This window comes from Camelus bactrianus, chromosome 12 (assembly GCF_048773025.1).
Source record: "Camelus bactrianus isolate YW-2024 breed Bactrian camel chromosome 12, ASM4877302v1, whole genome shotgun sequence".
In the NCBI taxonomy this organism is placed as follows: Eukaryota; Metazoa; Chordata; class Mammalia; order Artiodactyla; family Camelidae; genus Camelus; species Camelus bactrianus.
Genome location: NC_133550.1, coordinates 20,294,109 through 20,317,419, shown reverse-complemented (window position 1 = coordinate 20,317,419; position 23,311 = coordinate 20,294,109). Strand labels below are relative to the sequence as shown.

The following is a 23,311-nucleotide window of genomic DNA, read 5'->3' as shown; positions in this document are numbered from 1 at the left end:
TTTTTTGTCCCCCAGCAACAGAAAAATGGAACCTGCTCAGATATAATCATACTCTTATATAACTGCATCCTTCTAAATACTAATATTAAAATTCTACAAATCACGGAAATTGCAATAAATGCATAGATGTTAAAAAGAAGCATTTTAGTCTCTCTCTCTCTCTCTCTTTTTTATAACAGAGGTGGGTTCTTTTAAAATCCTTAAGAGCACATCGTTTTCTGGAAGAGTAGATTTTTCTGATAATCATTATAAATTCTATTGGAATAATAGAATCATTTTTCTAGAATTTTGTTTTTTTAAAAATAAATTTTTCACTGCTTCTGCATTTATGAAATTTCCTTAAAAAGCCTTTTCTGCATAGGCATTTCACAGAATCCTTTACATCCCTATATTTGTCTTTATCATGTATTATTTCAATGGCTAGTTTAATTTTTCATGTTACTTTCTGGACAACAATTAATGTACTAATTACATTTTATCATTTTGTCCTGATAACTATTATATACACACATATATATTTACTTCCAACACACTATATAACTACCGTGTATCATACTAAATACCTGCTTCTAACATAGGTTATGTTCTTAACCTACTTCTGGTTAAAATACTATCTATCTATCATCTAACTATTGTCTTCTTCATTAGACAAATAAACCTATCATCTGCTATGTCACAAACACTGTTCTAGGCACTGGTGAGTGACAGGCAAACAGAATCTGTTATTCTTGAAGCTTACATTCAATAGCAGATAACAAGCAAGTAAACAATACATGGAATCATTTCAGGAGAACTTATACTTTACAGGAGGAAAAGTGAAGCAGGGCAAATGAAGTATTGGGGTAGGATGCTATCTTAAGTCAGGAGACTCAGGGAAGCCATTTTAGAGGAAATCTAAATTAAGTGAACTAAGAAGTATGCAAAGATGTGGGAGGTAGGGGGGAACCAAACAAAAAGAACAGCACATAAAAAGGGAATCAGCCAGGATATTTGAGAGGCGGCAAGAAAGCCAAGTACCCATATCATATACATGCCTTTGTAAATCACTTAGGGTTCAGATTTTACTCTGGAGAGACATGGGAAGGCTCCAGGAGTTTGAACAGAGGAGTAACATACTCTAACGTCAGATTTAGAAGGATCACTCTGGGTGCTATAGAAAAAAAGACTCTATGGGAGTCAAGAGCAGAAATAGAGAGACAAGTCTGGAGACGGCTGCAGTGGTCAATAATGATAGGATAATGATGACTTAGACCAACATGGTAACAGTAGACATGGTGAGAAATGGTAAGATTGCGAATACATTTTGAAAACTGAAATTCTGAGACTTACTGACGTATTGGATATGAAGTGTAAAGAAAAGAAAGAAACAATGACTGCAAGAAGTTGGCTGGAGCACTTGTGTTTAGGGGCCTAGGATTTAGAGAGTAAATCCGGAGTTTTATTTTAGTCATCAAGTCGAGGTGTCTAAGAAGTCCAAGTTGAGACACCTAGTGGGCAACTACACACACGAATCTGCAGCTAGAAGAAAAGACCTAGGAATATACAGACATCATTTTAAACTGTGGAACTGGTTGATTTGGAGATTGAGAATGGACAGAGGAGACTACCAAGAGTCCTGGGACACCTAAACATGGCAGTTCTCTGGAGAGTGAAATGAGAGGTCTGTAGGGTACGAGAAAGCCAGGAGAGGGTGGCATCCTTAAAACCAAGTGAAGAAAGCTGTCTCCAGAGGGAGAAATGATCAACTGGGTCAAATGCCTAAGTTGTCAAGCAAGGAGATGGTGATGGACCAGTGGATTTGGCAAGGTGGGAGCTGTGAGTAATCTTGAAAGGAGAGCACTCATTGGAGCAGTGGGACTAGCGCCTCCCTGGAAGCAAGAAAGCAAAGACACAGAGTACAGAAGATCCCTTCAAAGAGAATTATTCTAAAAGGGAGCAGAAAAATAAGGGAAGTGTTTGGAGAATCAGGTGATGTCAAGAGAAGTTATTTTTTGTTTATTTTTGTTTCGTTGTTAAAAGATGGGTGCTACTCCAGGCTGTAAGCTGATAAGAGGCAGCAGGAAAGAGTACTTACGACTTGGAAGAGAAAGTGGATCGTACAATGGAAAAGACCTCGGGTAGGTGAGAAAGGATGAGATGTCAGGTACAATGGAGCGCGCAATTTTTGATAAGAGAAATAAAACTTCATTCGGTGAAACAGGCGGGAGGGACAGCAGCAGTTACAGACGTGAATGAGGGTAAGCGAATACAGCCCCTGGTGGAAAAGTGAAGCACTTCTGTTTCCTCAGGTAAATAAGAAGTTGAGTTATCAACAGAGAATGAAGAGAAAGGAAGTGGCATCCAAGATTTGAGGAGACTGGAGAAGGTCTGAAATGGGTTGTATCAGAGAGGTACAGGGGAATGTAAATAAAGAAATAAAACAGAAATGCTGAGCAATGCTGATGGTGCTTGAAGTAGGCAGTTTTCAGGATGGCCCCCAATGATCCTCATCATTTAATATTCACAAGCTGTGTAGTCCTCGCCCCTTAACTGTGGGCGGGGCTTACTGACTGACTTCTAACAAATAGACTATAGGAGAAGTGATGAATGTCACACCTGAGATTAAGTTATGGGAAGACTGGGGCTGCCATCTTGGGTACCAGCTCTCTCATGGGCAGCCAGCTCCCAGCCCCGTGGAGTGGCTCCCCTGTTAAGGAAACAAGGCCTGCCAACAGCCACATAAGTGGCCTTGGAAACAGAGTCCTATTCCCCCCAGTCCCATCCCAGACAAGTCTTCAAGATGAGACCATAACCTGGCCAGCAACTTGACTGCAACCTCATTAGAAACCTTGACCCAGAGGCATCCAGCTAAGGTGCACAGATTCCTTACCCACAGAAACTGTGAGATAAAGTTTGTTGTTTTCAGCTGCTCAGTTTTGAGAGTAATTTGTCATGCATCAGTAGATAACCAACATAGCCCTCTTGAGATATGGGGTCATAAATTTAAAAGATAGGGAAAGCAGAATGTCAGCAGAAGTATCTTTTTTTCTAGTCACATTCTGATGCACAGAAAAGGACACCAAGCAAAATTAAAGACAGGCTACCCCTAGAGCAGAAGTGAGAAGGATGGGGAAAAGGGGACATGAAATAAAGACACATTTTCAGCTTTGCTCTATATATTTCTGTATGATTTGAATTGTTTATAATCAGCTTACACTCATTGTGTGTGTAGCTTAAAATAAAAGACAATCTTTAAAAAGTAGCACTGAAGATTTCTTCCTCATAATTTACTACAGGGTACAGGCAACATAGTTTATCAGGGAAGAGAAAAATCACACTGTTTGAGCTGCTTCTTGAACTGTAATCTGTGGTTCCTGGCTTTCTCTTCAGGGCTGGATGTACGCACCCTGGAACATCCACCAAGTGCAAGATGAAGTCTCCAGACCACAGCTAAGGGGCTGTCTGCAAATGCCAAGGTTTAGCCCCTGGTAACGCAGTAGCATTCCATTCCACGTGAAAATCCAGACGAACCCTCTGCTCAGGGTTCCGAGCGGTGCAGCCGCTGGCAAAGCACGCTGGGAGCCTTGGCATCTGTCACCCATGTCTGTTTCACTTTTCTCTGCGTGAAACCCTCTTGAGGCCCAAGGATAAAAGGCATCTCATCATTTAGGTGACAAGTACTATTACTCTAGATTCTCCAAGGCTTTCATTGACTGTGTCATTTTAGCCGCATCATTCTCCCAGGCTGTTACTCTATGAGGTGTAAACACCAATGGAGAAAATAACGACTTCTTGAGGTTTGTTTTCCAATCCTGTGACAAACTCTCCTGGCAAATCCTCTTGGTGTGGGTGGCTTCCCTGGCAATTATTCACTGTGCTTTGTTTACTTTGTCCACCTTCTAAAAAATGTGCCCTTAATAATAGAGGGTCTAAAGAAGCAGAGTGTCAATTCACTGAAAATAAGTCAAAATTAATGGTAAATAATTGAATATAATCTGATTGAATTTTCACTCCTATTACACTGATATCTTCTTTGAAGCAGGGATCTAACATTCACTAAACATCTCCGACTTGGCCAGGCAAGTGATACATTAGGAACAGCCCAGAGTAGCATGCATTATGCTTTCCTTGGCCATACGATCATTGCATTTCCTCTTCCCTCATTTTCCCTCTATTCTGCTCTCCTCATCTATTTTTTTCTATAGCTCTTTTTGGGTCAGAGTTTTACATGTTGCCATTTAAAAAAAATTATCTGATATTATGGGTTTATTTATTCTAAAAAACACCCTTCAAGAGTTTCAAGAATCCATAGAGAATTGGTTCACTGTTGCAAGCTTAATTATCTAAAAATCAATTAACTATCATAATCAGCAAGCAAAAGTTAGATCTGAACACGTTTTCCATCACTGTTGTATAAACACATGGCAAAAATCACCAATAACTTAAACACTAGATCAATGTCTACTGTTTACATGTCACTGCTTCGCCCTCAAGTTCAAAACCTTAAGACTGAGGTCTTCTCCTTGTACTGACCTTCACACGATTCTCCACTGGGTGAAAACATCCCATTGTCATGGTAGCCATCTCTGCACTCACAGTGGTACCATCCAGGCAGGTTAATGCAGTTAGCACGGCTGTCACACTGAACAAAGCCATCAGAACACTCGTCAATGTCTATTTGGGAAAGAAAAGACAAATGGGATGTTAGACAACTGCTGCCTTTCTCTCAAAGAAACGAAAATATTCTGCTAGATGGCAATTAAAATATTTAGTGCCACCAAATACTTAAAACTGAGAAAACACAAAAATCAAGGAAGTCTCCCTGGTTGTTGAAAGCGATACAGAAAGAATGCAGTGATATCAGCAACAGGAAAGGCATCTAGACAGCTTCTCTGTCCCAAAAGTCATCCAGCTGCAGAAACTGGAAAGAAACCGTCTGTGGTAGTCGTTAGCGTTGCTCACCAAATACTTACAACCCTTCTTCTGGACATAAGCTAAGGGTGCCCTGTGACTTCCTGAAGCCAATTAGGGAGTGACGTGTGTCACTTCCAGGCAGAGCCTTTACGACGCAGTGTGTGATTCGCACATACCCTTCCTCCCTCGCAATGACCAGCAACTTCCAGAAGCTCTGCAAATCAGCCTGAGTTCTTGCGTGATTCCTCCTCTACATGGGGTGGACATACAGTATGAGCAAGAAATCATCCTTTTTGCTTTAAATCACTGAGGTTTTAGGGTTTTTTAAAATCACTATCAGCCCAATCTCCAGTATGTGGCAATAGCATTCATGCAGCAACATGCTTCATATGTTTAAGAATATATCCCATTTATGTCACTTTTTAATGGATTCTACATATATTACCTCATTCAATTCTTGAAAAAAATCTTGCCTTGTAGGTAGCATATTGGACATATGAAAAAAAAATGAGGCAAAGGAAATTATGGGATTTAACCAAGGTCACCTAAAAGTGCACAGTTGCCTAACATGTAGGCATACACTCCATACAATGAGACACAGGCTGAAATTGGCAAACTTGTTTGAACAGAGTATGTACCTTAAGTCTCATACATCTCCTCCAGTGGCTTATTACTATTCCCAAGTGTTGTAAGCCCTTTATTCTTCTTGTTCAGTCTGTTGATTAATGGGAACATCTGATGCCCACCCAGATCTCTTTAATTCATCACAGAGAGGTCCTAGAGTCGCCTTACAGAGTGTCCCCTTCTTCTTATCTACCTTCCAGGTGCTTTGGGGTTGACTTAGACGTCGCTAAGTGATCTGATGGTGCTGTACCATCAGAGCTGCCAAAAATATCCATCTTGACAACCCTTTGCCATGACTGCAGGTTCCACTTGCCAAGAATAACCTTTTCTCACATGCTTCCCACACCTCGTCATAGTCCCTGCTGTAGCGACCAGCATGATGCTCCTCACGTTGAAGGAAAGATCAGGTGCTTTTTACAGTCCTTTCTACCCCCACCCCCAAGACAATCCACTCCAGCTCCGCAGTATTTACTGCTTTCGTATTTCAGTGTTGTCTGACTCCAAATTCTTGGAAGTATATATTCCTTTCATTTTCTTTTTAAATTTTCTCTTTTCCTTTGTTCAATCTTGAAAGAGACACATTTTTGAATAATTTTTGAAAAAGTGAATAAATAAGTTAAAAAAAATAGAAATAAGCCATCACTTATTTACTTCTTGATAAGCCCAGAGTTCCTTCGCTAAAACAAGGTGCAAACTGTTCTTTTAGATTAGGTAATAGTAAAATAAATAAATAAATAAATATTTTATATCATTGCAAAATTTTAACATTGTTTCTGAATTATGAATGGCTTGCCTCTGTTTCCCCTTCTGAAGAGTCAGTTGCTACTGCCGGCAATTCCTGTTGTCAAAATAATTGTTAGAGGCCAAACCAGCTAACCATTGACTTCCTGACACATGGCTGATGTGGTCTGCTTCCATTTCCTAAGGTCTCGTAAATTTACTGAGCCTATTTGTATTTCAGCGGCTTCCCTAACTGATGAACCTCTGGTTTATAAATGAAACGAAAATGCTATGTTCATTTCAGCTTTACATGGTCTTTTCTTCTAACCCAAATGGTGCAGCAAATTGGTTATGTCATTTCTTAGTTGCATGGACAAAAGCTTTGTCCATGAATTTAAGCTTTAAAGTGAGTTTATTGGAAAAAGGCCATGAGGGGGAGGTTTAGATTACCTCTTTTTAAAAAGAGTTTGGTCATTAGCATTGGTAATTTGGCAGTAACCATTAAAGGAACAGAGCCTTCTCCACTGAAGCAACTTTCATATCTCTGTTTACCCTTTAATTTAGCCCTTTTCTCTTACTGCAACACAGTTGTTGGGCTACCTCAGGTCCCACGATACAGATATATACTTCAATTTTTACTCCTCACCATTTTCTCTTGTCGCTCTTTCCAATCACCAGGCCCACCCCTATAATGCCTCATCCCCACTTCTTTTTATTTACATCACAGCAACCTTCCTTGAGCAATAAACACACCCAATAAAGTTTAATCGAAATGCTATGCAGTATATCAGTGTTTGGAGACTGGGGATACAAACATAAGTTGGCCATAATGTACCTTCACATACAGCTGTGAGCATTATTGTATTATTTATTACTATTAAGTAGTATTTTAAAGGATGAATATGCAAATAGATGCCACTCATTCATTTACCTTTCAATATTTATTGAATATCTGTTATATGCCAAGTGCTAAGGATTGGGGAAACAACGATACACAAACCAGAAATAATTCCTGCTCTCACCGGGTTTACTACTTACCTAAATTGTGCTTTATTTTAAGAAAATTCAATTTATGAAAGTCTGACTTTACAGTCATACAGGACAGTGTTTCCCAACACGTGATACATCTGCCATCACTGGTGTGGTATTTAGGTGATAAGAGGCAAATGCTTTATTTTAATGGCTGCATTTTTCTATTTCTGAATTATTTCCATTGACAGCAAATGATACGAATAGTACAATACTGAAATTGTATATAAACTTGGAGCAATATTACAAGCAACATTAAGTAAATATTGGTATAAATGGTATATGAATATGACAAAACTTATGAAGGTGGTATACACATGATTGAAGTTTTGAAAACACCAGGATATAATATGGAGCAATTATTCACATCTCATAAGGATTTACTGAGTAATTTCCCAGGTAGTGAAATGTCTTAATTCATTTAAAATATGACTCAATGTATAAAATATAGTATATGTAGACATATGTCTTGCCTCAAATTATATACTTCCTACCATTTAGAATAGCAAAGAAAAATCAGCTGGATAATATATACTGCTTCATGTTACACTTTCATGTTCCTGCTAATTTTGATTCGCTTATGCAAACTTTTCTACTTTGGTGAAACCCAGTGGAAAACAAAAAGTGTGCTTGAATTGCTTAAGTACACACTCCCTGGCACAAGGTATGTTTGCTGGGCTCATGGCTCTAATTAAAGCTGAAGATAAAACACACAGCCCAACCCATAGCTATTTGATGGGATGTATGTCTTTATTACTCGGTAAACATTTAGTAAGTGAAAAAATCTGATGCACAATTTAAGAACTAAGTATATTTTACCTATACACAAATATAAATATTACTGAATTATATAAATGTTATGTGAACTTTTGAATAAGCACATGTATTTTATATATCATATAATAACAGAAAATAGTATTAAAAATACTCAAAGAACTTGTTTCTTTGATACTTTCTTTAGATCAATTAAAACCAATTGATTGAGTTAGAACAGCAGACCTAGGGGAGAAAAATGTTACTATTTTATTCCACATAAGAACTACCAAGTTGGAACAAATTACTTTCCAAACTGAATAAGAGTATTTGAAAATACAGAATGTATAAGCTCATATGATTTAGTCTTGATTACAAGGACCTTAACTTTATACTCTGTAGGTACATTATATAAAAAACTAAAAATAAATTTTATGAAAAACTGTGATTTCATTATATATTCTGTCTTGGAAAGAAACTAGTTCTTAGTTCCTTAGGGACAATTAGAACTTTTTCAGCAGCTACATTTAGAACAGTGACGATGTTAAGATGCTGTCCCAGAGCACAGAGAATCTAAAATCCAAAAGATATTTAGCCATCCAACAGCAGTCATGGATAGCAGTCATACTCCAAGGATCAAAATCGACTTGGATAATAAAAGTGGAAGGCACTGTGGGGATAGATTTTCTAGGAAGCACATATGTTTTGAAGAATCATTAAAAACAAACCAACAAGCAGAAGAGCAAGAAGAGAAAAGGTATGAATTTTTTTTAAAATGTCTCACATATGTCAGTATCTTGTTTTCTTTGTCTCCCTCAGGTATGGTGACACAAGACTGAGTGCCATCTAAATGTCACAGGCCACTGGCTTCAGAAGTTGCCAATTGAAAATGGCTTTTCACGTCAGAATTTAAAGGATCAGTTTAGAAAGTGACACATTATTTCTTGGTAAGATTAAATGTAATTATAAAATGAGACACCTGAATGATAAACAAACCTTTTCTCATGCATAGTAACAGTTACTTCCATTGTAACAACATAACTAAGAATAACAAAAATATGTGCAAATGTCTAGAGCCACCCATACCTAAAATAAACCCTCACCATTGTTGAACCTGCTACTCTAAACAAAAGAAAAGAAAATGCAATACTTTAAAAAAAATGAGCATAGTACTTTTAATGATAAAATCAAATAATGAGAGGATTGTGTTTCATACTGTTTATCATGAAAATGAACCTGACAACATTTCTCATAAAAAACAGTACTTGGACTATTTATATCACTATTCTATGCACTGGTAGTTAAATTATATTGATAAACAGTAGGCAATTAAACATCCTGAAAACAATTAATCAACTCTTGATTACCCACATGTGGAGTATTTGCTGTCTAGATTATTTTTTTTAAATCACAAGGTCATTTTCCTCTGTCTTTTGCTGAGCTTCTGAAGAATCTGCTTTCAATATTTAGATAAGCACGCTCAAGGAATGCAAACTCATTTGAGCATCACAGTATTTTTTATAACTATGCCAGATTTGGATGTAAAATACTGTCTAAAATTTCATAAGAAGACTGATTTTCCCATATACATTTTTTGAAAATAAAATATGACTATATATATAAATAAACTTTGAAAATTGTAAAAATCCTCTTCACAGTGTGACTGATAACACTGGGATTTAGTGAAAATTATTTTCATTACTTTACAGTTCATAACGAGGAAGTTAATGTCTGCTGTAAAAAAAAAGGCATAATTTCTTCATCACATCACTTAGTCCTCACAACAGCGACGTGAGATATTCTTGGCCCCCTGCCACGGACAAACAAGGGGGCAGAACAAACACGCTGCCCAAGGTCACACTGCGGGCCAGAACTCTTTCAGCACCAAGTTCAGGGCTCTTTCTTCCCCATGAGGCTGCCTCTCAAGACCATCACTTGGCCAACCAGAAACAGACTATGCTTTGAGATATCTCAGTGTATATCTTAACATGAGTGAATTCCAACCTTTTGGCTTGTCAGCAATGTAACTGAGTATTTTACTGAACTTCTCAGAGCTTTCTATTTTTGAACTATAAATAACATGTTTCTTAATAATTTCCTATTAACTACTGCTGTTGGTTCTCCAAGGCCTCACAGGAGAAGCAGTACCTGGCTCATAACAGGTTATTCCTATCTTTTCCCCCCACCTTCCAGAAGTATCTTGACTCTTTGGGTTTTCTATCAGTGTGTGAATTTCTCACCAAAAAAAAAGAGGCGGGGAGGGGGAAAGTCTGACTTGATTCTATAGATTGATTTGGGGAGAACTGACATCTTTACATTATTGAATCTTTTCATCCATTCACATGATGTATTTCCTCTTTCCTGAATGATTTTTATATTTTTATGGTCTATATAGATTTCCGAAAGGACGCCTTCTACATATTTGGCCTGGGCTTATTCCTAAATGGTTTTTTTTTCATCTTCCTTGAAAAAAAAATGTTATTTCTTCCCAGCTTTATTAAGGTATAATTGACAAATAAAATTGTAAGATATTTAAAGTGTACATATGATGATTTCATAAATGTATAAATTGTGGAAGAATTCCCTCATCGAGTTAATTAAACTTTCCATCACCTCACATATTTACCTATTTTTTTTCTTTTTTTGGTGAGAACACTGAAGTTCTACTCTCTTAGCAAATTTGTATTATATAACACAGCACTACCAACTATGGTCACCATATTATATATATTATCTCCTCAGACCTAAAGCCAACTGTATTGAGGCAAAATTTATATACATAAAACATCACCAACACTTTTATGATTTTTGACATGTAACCCAACCGTTACTACAACCAAGATCTAAAACATTTCTTTTACCCTGAAAAGCTCCTTTGTATCATAATAGTTTAAAAATACTAATTTGTATAAATATTAATGCTTGTCTTTTTGAATATGTTCTACACAGACTATGTTTGTGTATTTTTTTTACCACATGTCTAACACCTAGCAAAGAACTGGACACATGGTTAGAGATTCATAAACATTTACTGAGTGAATGAATGATCTGTTAGTAATACCACATAACTAAGCGGCAAGCTCAGAATGCCACCCTTCCAGCCCTGCTAGGTCAGAAGGGAACACAGGCCGGGATGTCAGCTTGAGAGCCTTCACTGAGATGCAGTAACAAGATGGTAAGACAACACTTTCTCATTTTTCCAGAAGCTTTTCTGAAAGGAATTCCGCATCCGAACTACAAAAAAGTTACCTTTTCAGCCTTCACCAATATATGTTTTCACCTTCATTTCTTGTTTTATCTACTATGGACTATTTCAAATATTTATGTCAAAAAATTGACCAAAATATTAAATGGAGAAAATTAGTACAGAAAATGTGTTTGTTTCTCTCTCACACACACACACACACACACAATATAAATGGAATTTAATCCAGGTAGAGAAAGACCTATCGGTAGGTCATCATTCTCTCCTTACAATACTCCTTCCCCTTTGCAAGGAGGCACCACTGTCTTAGCTTTCTTATCTCACTGGCCTCTATCTCTTGGTCCTCTTTGCAGGCCTTATCTTCTCAATCTCCAAAAGTTTGAGTTCCCTTGGGACCTACTCTCAGCTTTTTCTTTTTCCATCAATTAACTTCTTAATGATTTTATCTAATACTAGGGCTTTAAATACCCAACCGCCATCAGTGGACTGAAAACTAACTATAGTGGGTTGAATACTGTTCCCCCCCAAAATTCATGTCCAATCAGAACTCAGAATGTAACTTTATTTGGAACTAGGGTCTTTGCAAATACAATTTGGTGGGGATCCTAACACGAAATCACCCTGGATTTAAGGGGAGCCCTACATCCAATGACTGGTGTACTTTTATGTAGAAAAGGCACAGGAAGTCGTGTGAAGACAGAGGCAGAGGCACAACTAAAGAATGCCTTCAGCCAACAGAAGCTGGACGAGGCAGGACAGGATTCTTCACAGAGCCCCCAGAGGGAGTACGGCCCTGCTGACACCTTCATTTCGAACTGCGAGGTAAATTCCTGCGAGGTTATTTTAAGCCACCCAGTTTGTGGTGCTTGTTACAGCAGCTCTAAGAATATGACATGTTAACGCACTTATATTTTCTTCCCAGAGCTCTCTTCTCTCCTCTAGACCTGTGTTTCAATTTCCCACTCAATATTTCTACTTGAATACTGAACTCCTCCATCTAAAATCTTCCCATCTCAGAAAATGGCAACCCCATTCAGTGACTCCGGCAAAAAACCTTAGATTTATTCTTAATTTTTCTTTCTCTCACACCTCTTATCAGATCTATCAGGAAATCCTATTGGCAATATCTCTTCAAAATCTATCCAGAATCTAGTCATCATTTCCAAACACCTTCATGCTTACTACTCCCGCCCATGTCTCCACCATCTCCCACGTGAATTAATGTAACAACCTAATAAATACCCGATTCTACCTTCCCCCTCCTATATTCTGAATTCATAGCAGCCAGATAATTCTTTTAAAATACATGTCAGACTGTGTCATACCTCTGCTCTGATCCTACCTCTCATTCAGGGAGGATTTTTGCAGGAAAGTATTCTGGGGAGAAGCTGTAGGAGATAAATGCTGTTATCAACCATTTTTCATTTCTAAGGCTGGAGACTACATTTCCCAGAGACCCTTTCTCTGCATGGTTCTGTGTTAGACTTTAACAATGAGTGGAACTCCTGAGATTAGCTGGAGAGAAAGAAGGAAGATGCCATTATTCTTGGGAAGTCACGGTGATCAGTGTCAGTGGTTCCTATGAGCTCTGCCTTCTGCCTTAGTTCTCCTGTGTCAGCCTGAAGTGATAAGTGAATGTTTCTCAAATCCTCTGGGTGCACCCTTGCAGACTTTAGCTCCCCTACGCTGTTCCACACCTGTGTAAACCCTCATTTCTATATAAAACTCTTTATTCCCATAATGGTTGTAGTGGCTTCATTTTCCTGGTTGAATGCAGACTGATACAGAAGTCTATAGACCAGAAGATAAGAGTCTATTTTAAACAATGAATGTATGATGAAGTATAAAAGAAAAATGGTTTTCAATTAAAAACTTTAAGAAAAAACAAATAAAACAAAAGGTTTTTAAAATAAGAAATATATATATATAATAGACTATTATTTCCTTCTAGTAAATAATATTTACATGGTTACAATGATGTAAATGCTAGGGACCTTCCACATTTTAAACCCAGTTGATAGTGAGAACATGGGATACTTCATTGTGCTTACTGAACAGAACTTATCAATCTTGATAACGTAAAAAGACAAAAACCAGAAGTTGGGAGAAAGCAGATGACAGAAGTTGGGTGACAGAGGTGATGAGCAGAACCAGCATCTTTATTTTACATAGAAAATAAAACAAGAAAAACTGTCCATAGTAGATAAAATCAGAAATGAAGGTGAAAAATATATTGGTGAAGGCTGAAAAGGTAACTTACATTAGAATAAAGGGAATATGGAAGGAGGATGGTATAAAAGAGGAGAATCATCATCCGTCATAAAAAGAAGTCTGCTGATGACGTCTAAAATTGACCAGTTAAACAAAGCGTGGTGTAACTATACGAGGAGAACTGGAAAGTGGTCCCCCCGAGCACCTCGTCTCAACTGGGCTTTCGCAAGAGAATTAAGTTCCAATGCCCTGAGGCATCCTGTGTAAATCATGAATCGACTTCTCCCCTGTGTGGCTGGTGTGGTACTAGTCATGTACCATCCTTGGGAGATCTAAGAAATGGGTCTCTCAGGTCATCTTTTGGCTTGTAGTTCAGATGAGGGAGGAACTCCTTTCAGAAAAGCTGCTAGAAGGTAAGCAGGAAGGGAGTCAGGGGACATTGCCTTTGATCCCAAGTTCTTCTGTGTTGATTTTTTTTAACCATGTGTCTACTTTCTTTCATACGCATACAAATATTTTTGAAGAACTTTCAGAAGCCTCATTTTAGAAATGTTGAGAACAGCAGGATAGCAATTTTGCTAGTAGTCATATCTGGACGAAAAGATAAATAAGACAGAAGTTCTGGAAAAAGATACCAGGACCGGAGAGGTGCGGATAATATAATCAGAACTGGTACTGCAAGATGCTTCTGAACTAGGAACAGGTGGATGAAACTGCTGAAGGTGAGACTATAAAGAGACAAGAAAGAACCAAGGACACTCCTTGGGGGGGAAATGGAGGGGTGGAAAAGGGAGGAGGAACTGCAGGAGGAATTGTTAGCGAGGAGGTGGGAATATCCCAAGTGTAAGGGAGAAGGGGGCTTCCGGAGAGGAGAGAGGGCTGTCAACAGTGCAGAGGGGCGTTTCCAATGGCCTCTTGATGTAAATTTAAGAATAAATACTTCTGGTTTAACCTAGAATTGAAACTGCCTCTGATGTATGAGCACCAAGCTGAACAAAACATTTATTAATAAAACAGAATTCTGGAAACACCTTTAAACTTAAACATCGTTGCCATTTCCATCCCTTTTACAAAGTAGATTAGCTTAATGTACGGGATATGGGACTTAGAAAACTTTTAGTCATTCACTTATTTAACAAGTACACGTCAAATGTCTCACAAAAAACAGGGTGGTCATTACGGCAGTCTGATCATTGAAAACTAGGACACTGAAATAAAACCTGGCTGAGCAAAAACTTCCAGATTTACTCCTACAAATACCAGCAAATCAGCTAAAACATTTATTCATTTATTACATTGTGATCAAGTACCTACTTTTAAAATAGGCATGCTTTTTTCATTTACTAGATGATATTACAGCTAGGCTCCCAAGATAATATGAACCTGCTAGTCCTATAATACGAAGTAGACTGCTTTTAATCAGGGTAGAAACAGGAAACTCTTGATTTCTATGCTTTCCTGGGCAGCCACTTTTGAATAGCAAGGATTAGCTTGCCTACTTGATCCACCTCAAGATTATTTCCAGAAGGAGAAAAAGGAAGCTGATTTCCTCAAACTATCCAGTAAGAGTAAGACAGTTAGAGTGCCTTTGTGTAATAATTCCCTGCCAGCTATCTAATTATTACTGTAGCACTAAAAAAGGCTTTCTGCATTCTGATGAGCTCACTTATGGGTTATTCAGGAAAACAAGCTTTGAATGGCACACCAGGAATGGGAAGATGACAGTCAAAATAGCTCCTCTGTATTTATTTGTGAACTAACTGACAAACTTGTATCACAAGAAATACTGCTTTGAGAGAAATGAGTTCACTGCTGCCAATACACAAACGGGACACTACAGCTTCCCCGTATCTGAATCTGGAGAAGTCGTGGGATAGAGCTTTGGGTGGGTCTCAAGCAGGAAATGGACTGATGGATGGCATCTACTGGCTTTGAGCAAGTGTCAGATCTCTGACAGACGATCTACTTTCAGACCATTTTATTATAACCACTGCTTCCATCTCTGTTAAAGCACCCATTAGCTTGAAACAGGCTTCTCAGCTAGTAATGAACTACCACAGCTCCGCCACATAAATAATTGAAGGGACAAAATACCAAAAAGAAGGCAATTGAGCAAACCAATAACTCCTTCCAATTACAATTAAGTGAAACAGACTACGGGTTTCTTAAAGACAGATTTGCTTTGTTTCAGTGCTCCAAAACCTCTCAGCCACACAGACTAATGGCCACTGTTTGGTCCTGTCAATATGAGGTCACTTAATCAAACTTCTTCCAGACTAATTATATTTTTTGTTCTCTCGAACAACCTATTTCTTTGTGATCAATCAGATCAGTTGTACAATTAGATTTTATCACTGGGGCACCAACAAATGATAGATCAAAGGGTTTCTTATCCTGAGTGTTTGATCTTACGGACTCAGCCTAATTCTCTACCTGAGTAATGTGTTTTAAAAAGGAGAAAAAAAAAAACCTTTAGACTACGTTTTTTTGATTATCTGATATAAAGAAGAAAGGAGGAGAGGGATGATAACTGACAGTTGTTTGGCTACTAAGTGCCAGGTATTGTATCTGGAAGTAAAATACCATTACAGCACTGTTTCCACTACTCCATCACATCATTGTTTACACACACAGACACACTTAAACTTTTAAAAAAATATTTATACAGTGCTTGGAGAAATGATGTGAAGGGACCCAAAGGAAAAACAATCCCTATATGAGCAGAGCTGCCACACGTTACTTACAGTTTTTTAAATGTTATTTTTAATTAATTAATTAATTAATTAATTAATTTTAAATTGAAGTATAATCAGTTTACAATGTGGTGTCAATTTCTGGTGTACAGCATAACGTGTCAGTCCTACATATACAGACATGTATTCGTTTTCATATTCCTTTATAGGTTACTACAAGATATAGAATACAGTTCCCTGTGCTACACAATATAAACTTGTTGTTTATCTATTTTATATATGGTAGTTAGTATCTGCAAATCTTGAACTCCCTATTTATCCCTTCCTTCCCTCTTCCTCAGCCCATAACCACACAGTTGTTCTCTATGTCTGTGAGTCTGTTTCTGTTTTGTAAATAAGTTTATCTGCGTCTCTTTTTTAGATTCCACATTATGAGTGATATCATTATGATATTTTTCTTTTCTTTCTGGCTTACTTCACTTACAGTGATAATCTCCAGGTCCATCCATGTTGCAGCAAATGGCATTTTTATTCTTTTTTATGGCTGACTAGTATTCCATTGTATAAATTTACCACAACTTCTTTATCCAGTCCTCTGTCGATGGACATTTAGGTTGTTTCCATGTCTTGGCTATTGTAAATAGTGCTGCTGTGAACATTGCAGTGCATGTATCTACTTGTAGTTTTTCATGGTTGTGTTTCCCAGGAATTCATCCTGCTGCTCAGAGGTGGGCTCCAATGTGGTAAAGAGATTTGGCAACAAGTTTGCCCTTCTAGTAGTTTCAGTGCATTAGTCAACAGAAGCATCTGGAAGTCCTGTTTTATCTACACCATCTCAGTACTAAGGTGCTAGAGCAAAGATAATGACCTACATGCACAGTGACGGGGAGGGAAGAGCTTAGTGGTAGAGCACATGCTTAGCATGCATGAGGTCCTGGGCCCCCCACCCCTCAGTCCCTGGTAACCACCATTCTACTCTCTGTTTCTATGAGTTTGGCTTTTTAAGATTCCACATCTAAGTCACCTCATACAGCACTGTCTTTCTCTGTCTGACTTACTTCACTTAGCATAATGCCCTCAAGGTCTATCCATGTTGTTGCAAATGGCAGGATTTCCTTCCTTCTTATGGCGAAATAATACTCCGTTGTATATATACCACATCTTCTTTATCGATTCATTCACTGAGGATACTTAGGTTGTCTGCAAATGAAAGCCCTCAGAGGGCCTGAATTTTACATTATCCATCTCTGAGTCCCTCTGTTTCTAGGATACATTCTGGTGTACAGTGGAGCTCAGTAATTATCTGTTGAAATCTGATGAATTCATCCTTAACAAACAGGACTGAGTCATGCGTAGGAGGTATTTGGATTCACATATGAGTTTTGAAAATATTTGAAAGATCATTAGTGAAATGGATTTATTTAAGCATTGATATTTCTTCAACGGAAATGATTCTGTAGTGAAGTTAAGAACATACCTTAAGTGCTGATCTTTTCAACTTTGGCTCACAGTGAGTAAACCAAAACAAGAAGGATATCTGAACTTTAAAACCAAAGAAAAAAATATCAGGGAGACTGATTTAAAAGACTAAGCTACCCAATTTTTGACATGGTTTAAGGGATATGATATTTAATGACAGCTATCATTTTGTTCTCCCAATTAACCAACACTCCTTGAAGAATTACACTCACTAACAATAACTGCTTTGAAATTTAAATTTAAACCATAAAGACTGAATCGGTCCCACATTTTAACTAGAACTATTTCAAATATAATAAATAAAAATAGCTGTAATGCAAAATTATAAAATAAAGCACTCTATACTTCTTATTTCCTACGGCAGATCATTAAAAAACAAGGAAACTTTCCGTTAAATCACCTTTATTTATGCCCAAGTGGCAGGTTCTCCCTAAACTATGAAGATAGCCTCTGTAATTCTTTCCACTCTAATATCTCCTGTGCCTAGAGAACAAAAGAAATTCACTTAACTAGAAAAGTGCAATTTATTAGACAGGGAAATTAATTGATGAATTCTACCTCGCTGGCCATAAATTTTCCTACCAACATATTCAATCTCTTGTCATTATGAAGAAAATGGAGTCATAGTACCTATGAATAAGACAAATCTGGGGGAAGAATAAAAACTATAGTATATAGTATATAGTATGCACACTGCACAGACAGCTAACAGTTCTCAGAAATCTGTTTCTTCTTCTTCCTTGGCACACAGCTAGGCTACCTGAGCTCCAGCCAAAGGAATATGAGCAGCCAAGGCTTTTAGAAACAGGTGTGCCGCCCTCCACCCTCTTTCCTCCCCTTCTGCTGGCTGGTGACAACGTCCCAGGAAACAGGAAAAGAGGGATAGAAAGGGGGGCAAAAGAGAGAAGGGGCCTCATTCCCTAGACCTCCTGCCAATCAGAAACACTTTGGACAGTTATCTGAGAAATAAACTTCTATTATGATTAAGTCATAATGTATTTGGACCCTTATTTGTTACTGCTGCTAATATTCCTCTCAGGGATTCAATACTGTACCCTAATGCACTATCTGAACTCTATCTGTCAAGCTCACATGCATGGGAAATCTAAGAATTGGTTGTTGTGTGCCCTGCTTTATGATTTCTTCTCCCTTGAACATGGGTATTTTTTTTTTTTTTGCTAGAAGCATATGTAATCTACATAAGCCATCATGTCCACATTTATATTAATTTATTTATTCATTCATGCAACAGATCTGACTGGGGCCCAGATTTGATTTAGCAGACCTTGGGGATACAGAGGTGAAGAGAATATGGAACCTGATTTTTGAGAAGCTCATGTGGCAAGAAAGACAGATCTGTGTGCCAGGAGTCAAACCTGATGTACTAATATGTGTGTTTCCCATTTCCTTCCCTTTTCCTCTTGTCTATGAATGGCTTTCTCCTCTCCTAAGGGCCCTCTCTCCCTCCTCCAATACCCATGCCCAGCTCACACAGAGAACATTGAGCAACAATAGCAATGTACTCCCTGCTGTCTGTAAATAGCAGCAAAGGTTGGGAAATTCAAAGATGGATAAATTGGTGGAGGGTGTTTGGGAAAACAGGAAAGGATTTGATGGGGAGAAGATACTACATCTGGGGAAGGACTCAGAAGACTACTGAGGGTAGCATCGATAGGACCTGGTACCCAATTTGGAGTGGAGACCCTCACAATGACTGAAAATCACCAGTAAGCTTTGATTGATCCTAATACAAAGTACCCTCCTGTAACACTGCCTACCAGAATCCCTTCCTAGAAAGTAAAGTTATCCTGGACCCACAAACCGAAGGGGCCCAAGGACATCCAGGTCGTACGTGGGAGCATCCTCTGGGTGTATATACTCTGCAGAGACTGGTTCCAGAAAATGACTGGTCCGATTGCTAGTAATTAGGGGCCCACAGTGCACAGCCTTGGACTATTAACGCGAACACAGTATCTGGGGCAGAGCCTGGAATGCAGCTGTGTAATTTAGAAAAATTACCTTGGTATCACTTTGTTAGATTATCTAGGCACTTTGTTCATTGCATGTAATTTGATAGCATTTCGAGACACAGAAAACACAAATTTTTCCAGAAGATTAAAGTTATCAAAGGGTTAACTGGTAATTTGGGCTTGTTTTCCGTGTCTCTTAATTCCTCAATGTTATGAAGTAGATGAATTATGTCCCTTATAGCTTGTTCTTTCTAAAGATGATCCTGAAATTAAAGTCATATATTCACCTCCGAGAAGGGTTTATAAAAAGTCTCTACGTATTTTCTTCACAATATTTTTTTTGACTGATTGACCTAAACGCTCTCTTTACTCAGACTGACTGTGTTTCTGGAACTTCACAGAAAACTTCAATCACAGGGTCTCTTACAATGAAGCTAATTATTCTAAAATTTTACATGTGATTATTGCCTTTCCCCAGTTAAAAAAAAGACTTCTACCCAAAACTATTATTATTACTACCAAATCTCTTAATATTATATAGAATTCTCCACAAAGAAGGCAATTACAAAATGATTTTTGGCACATGATGTGAAGACCACATGAAAACGTGAAAAAAAAAAAAAGTTATGAACCAGTTACACTGTACTCACACTTTGAGGAAATCATCCCCAAATCCCTGCATTAATGACAGTGCTCTTTCCTCATCATCTTAAAGTTATTGCTGTGAATTTCAAGTTTTATTTTGTCATCGGCCAAGGATCCCAAATGTGCCATAAAATATGACCTATAATTCGGGATTCTCATCGCCGAGGCTTTATTTGTTCAGCTTCTGTATCTACTCTATTTATCTCCCCATTTCAATTGGACCATGGAGAGATGGTCAAGGTGAACATGTCCTATACATGAGTCTCTTCCCCCCCATCTCCCAGGTTGATTCATGACATAATATAACCTTTAACCCTAAGAAGGCAGCTTTGTAAGACAGTAACTGCTAGTTTTAGACTGTGGTTTGGCTTCATATCTACAGCCTGGTAACCCTATTAAATATGCTTAAGAATTGCTCCCTCAGCAAATATAAAAAAATGATCTTTTTCTCCTCAAAAAAAAAAAAAAACAACTCTAAAAAAAAAGAAGCTATGATTAATGCAACTAAGTGCAAAGTAAAGGATAAAAAATCCAAATATAAAGTGATTTATACTTTGGGAACGCTTAAAATAAGGAGCTTATTTTAGTAGATAAATCATAAAGTAAGATTATAAAGGACAATGATTTGAACATTGTGAAAAAAAAGTGTTAAGTGTTCCAAATGAATGAGATGGCTGATTTCCAGACACGTACTACTGTACACACAGATACACAGTATTACACACACACACACACACACACACACACACACACACACACACCAGAGCTATTTCCTTCTGGAACCTAATGCCTGAGCATCTTTGCTAATTTACACATACTAGCTCCACCCAAATATGATTTAGACATGTGCAAAATATTTTGTGGCTTAATTAGACCCTAATATGGTAAACGTGCTAATGCAACAGGACCGACTTCAGATTCCGGATACCATGTCCTACGTGTAGGGAACTACCTTATGGTGGTGGTTGCTAAAGGCATGTTACTATATTATCAGAGAAAACTTTCAGGAAGGACTCCAAACTTAAGCTATACAGTAACGTAACATTCTGATGATAGAAATTTTAGAAGTGCACATTTGAAAACTCTGAATGGGTGTCATCTTGTTCACAGGGGGTAGACCCACAAATTGAGCCGCAGTTTGTTAAGATACCTCTCTCCATACGCCTCACTCACCGGCCTGGATGCCCTGTCAACTAACAAGAAAGATAAATAAATCAAATCTAGACTAGAATGAAGAAACAATCTAGTGCACACTGTATGATTCAATTTCCAAAAAATTCTAGGAAATGCTAAGTAACATATAGTGATACAAAGTGGGGGGAATCAGTAGCTCCCTGCGGAAGTGGGGTGGTGCAGTTACAAAGGAGCGTTTATTTTTACAAAGGAAAACTTGGGGGGTGATGGATATATTAATTATTTTGGCTGTGGTGATGGTTTCACAGATGTATGCTATATATCAAAACTTATCAAACTTCATGCTTTGAATAGGTGAAGCACATTACATGTCAACTTTAGCTCCATGAAACTAATAAAATATGTAATAAAAAGTAATAGTTGTTCCCAGCTTGATGCACATGTGCAATGCAATAGTCAGAAACTGGTTTTTAATCATTTGCTGGTGCATAACTGGCAATGACTAAACAACTTCCAAATACTGATGTTAACAACTTATCCTTTGAAAAGGAGTCAAAATTAGCAGTAAAGATTAGAAAATTAATTACAGAAACTTGGGGGGGAATAAGGGAGGCAGAGTTGGGGTAAAGGGAGACTGCGTGACTTTGGGAACTTGAGGACAGGAGCCATTAGAATAGGAGTTACTTAACAGGAACACAGTATTTTAGACACATTAAGAAGCAGACGTTTTGCAAAGGCATGGGTTCAGGAACACAGGCTGGGAAACCTCCTTTTCAGGATGAGGAAACCACGTGACAGAAGAAGGCGCACCACAGCCCTGAATACTAATCAAACTTAGCAGGTCAGTCTGGCTGGCAGTTGCTCCCAGACGCTGCTGCAAGCAAAGATGACTGTCCAGGCAGCTGGTCAGCACTGGCCGGGACTCACAGGGAGGGCTGGTGGGCAGCAGGCTGCTCACCCTGTCTGGAAATCAACGGACCTAGTTGTGGGAACAGAATCTTAAAAGGGCTAGAAGGTCAGGCCCAGCTTGAGATGAAATCCTCTTCCTGAGGACGTATCACACTTCCTGGTTCATCGTATGTCTCCTAACACAGCTAACTTGCTTTCTAGCTATTTTGGTGTGTGTCTTACGACCAGTAACCCTCTATCTGAGCTCATATTCCTACAGTGAACAGCATTTCTTATGAATCTTTGATCCTTCATGTTACTGACAATAAAGTGATTGAAGGAATAAAATTGTTAGTAGGCTTTCCTGAAGCTCGTTAGTACTGTTTCCCAGCCGACACCATCATCCACTTCAAAGACGCTCAGCTGCCTAGTTCACCGAAGTGAAGAATGGACAGCAGAATCCCAGAAGTGACAATGACCTTTTAACCAATGGCAAATCTCGGACTTGCTTGATTAAAAGTTTCAAAGGCCACTGTGACAGGAGGCCAAGAAATGTGAACTCAATCCTCCAATTCAGAGAGCTCCTTGGGCCTGCCTGCTGTGTGATTCCACCTGAATGAGGTTCTGAGCAGTCCATCTAATCAGGAGACAAATCCACCAGCAAATCTGCCCAAAGGTGGATAACGTGATATTTATCTTTCCCTGCCACTTCCCCTACTTTATCAGTGGGGGACGGACTGAAGAGAGGATGGCCAGGTACGAGGCACCGGAGATCTGGCGAAGTCAAGCTGCTAAGGTCCACACACTTTAAGCACGCAAGTACTCGTGGTGTGTGCTGCCTGCAGGTCCACTCTGCTGAGCACAGCACTTAGAAGGCAGCGGTCAGCGCCCCTGGTAAGTTACCGAAATAAGCTCTTGAGCATCTTTAAGTCTCCATGATACACGGAGTGGGAAGGGCACAGTCTCTTTAATTCGATGATTCTAATCCAGCAAAGTTGGCATCTTACAAGAGGAAATACGGTTTCAATAGTTTCTTTCAGGGCTTTTCCATCCAATTTAATCAAACA

At 38.4% G+C, this 23,311-nt stretch overlaps 1 protein-coding gene across 4 annotated transcripts in view; it reads right to left on the bottom strand.

Annotated features, from left to right (window-relative positions):
- The window catches only part of NELL2 (neural EGFL like 2), a 288,103-nt gene that overhangs the window by 17,122 nt on the left and 247,670 nt on the right, over positions 1–23,311 (bottom strand). For all 4 annotated transcript variants that reach the window (XM_074374993.1, XM_010964165.3, XM_010964166.3 and 1 more), the window contains one exon: positions 4,513–4,653. In XM_074374993.1, the coding sequence (XP_074231094.1) occupies positions 4,513–4,653 (141 nt within the window). The remainder of the gene's footprint in view (positions 1–4,512; positions 4,654–23,311) is intronic.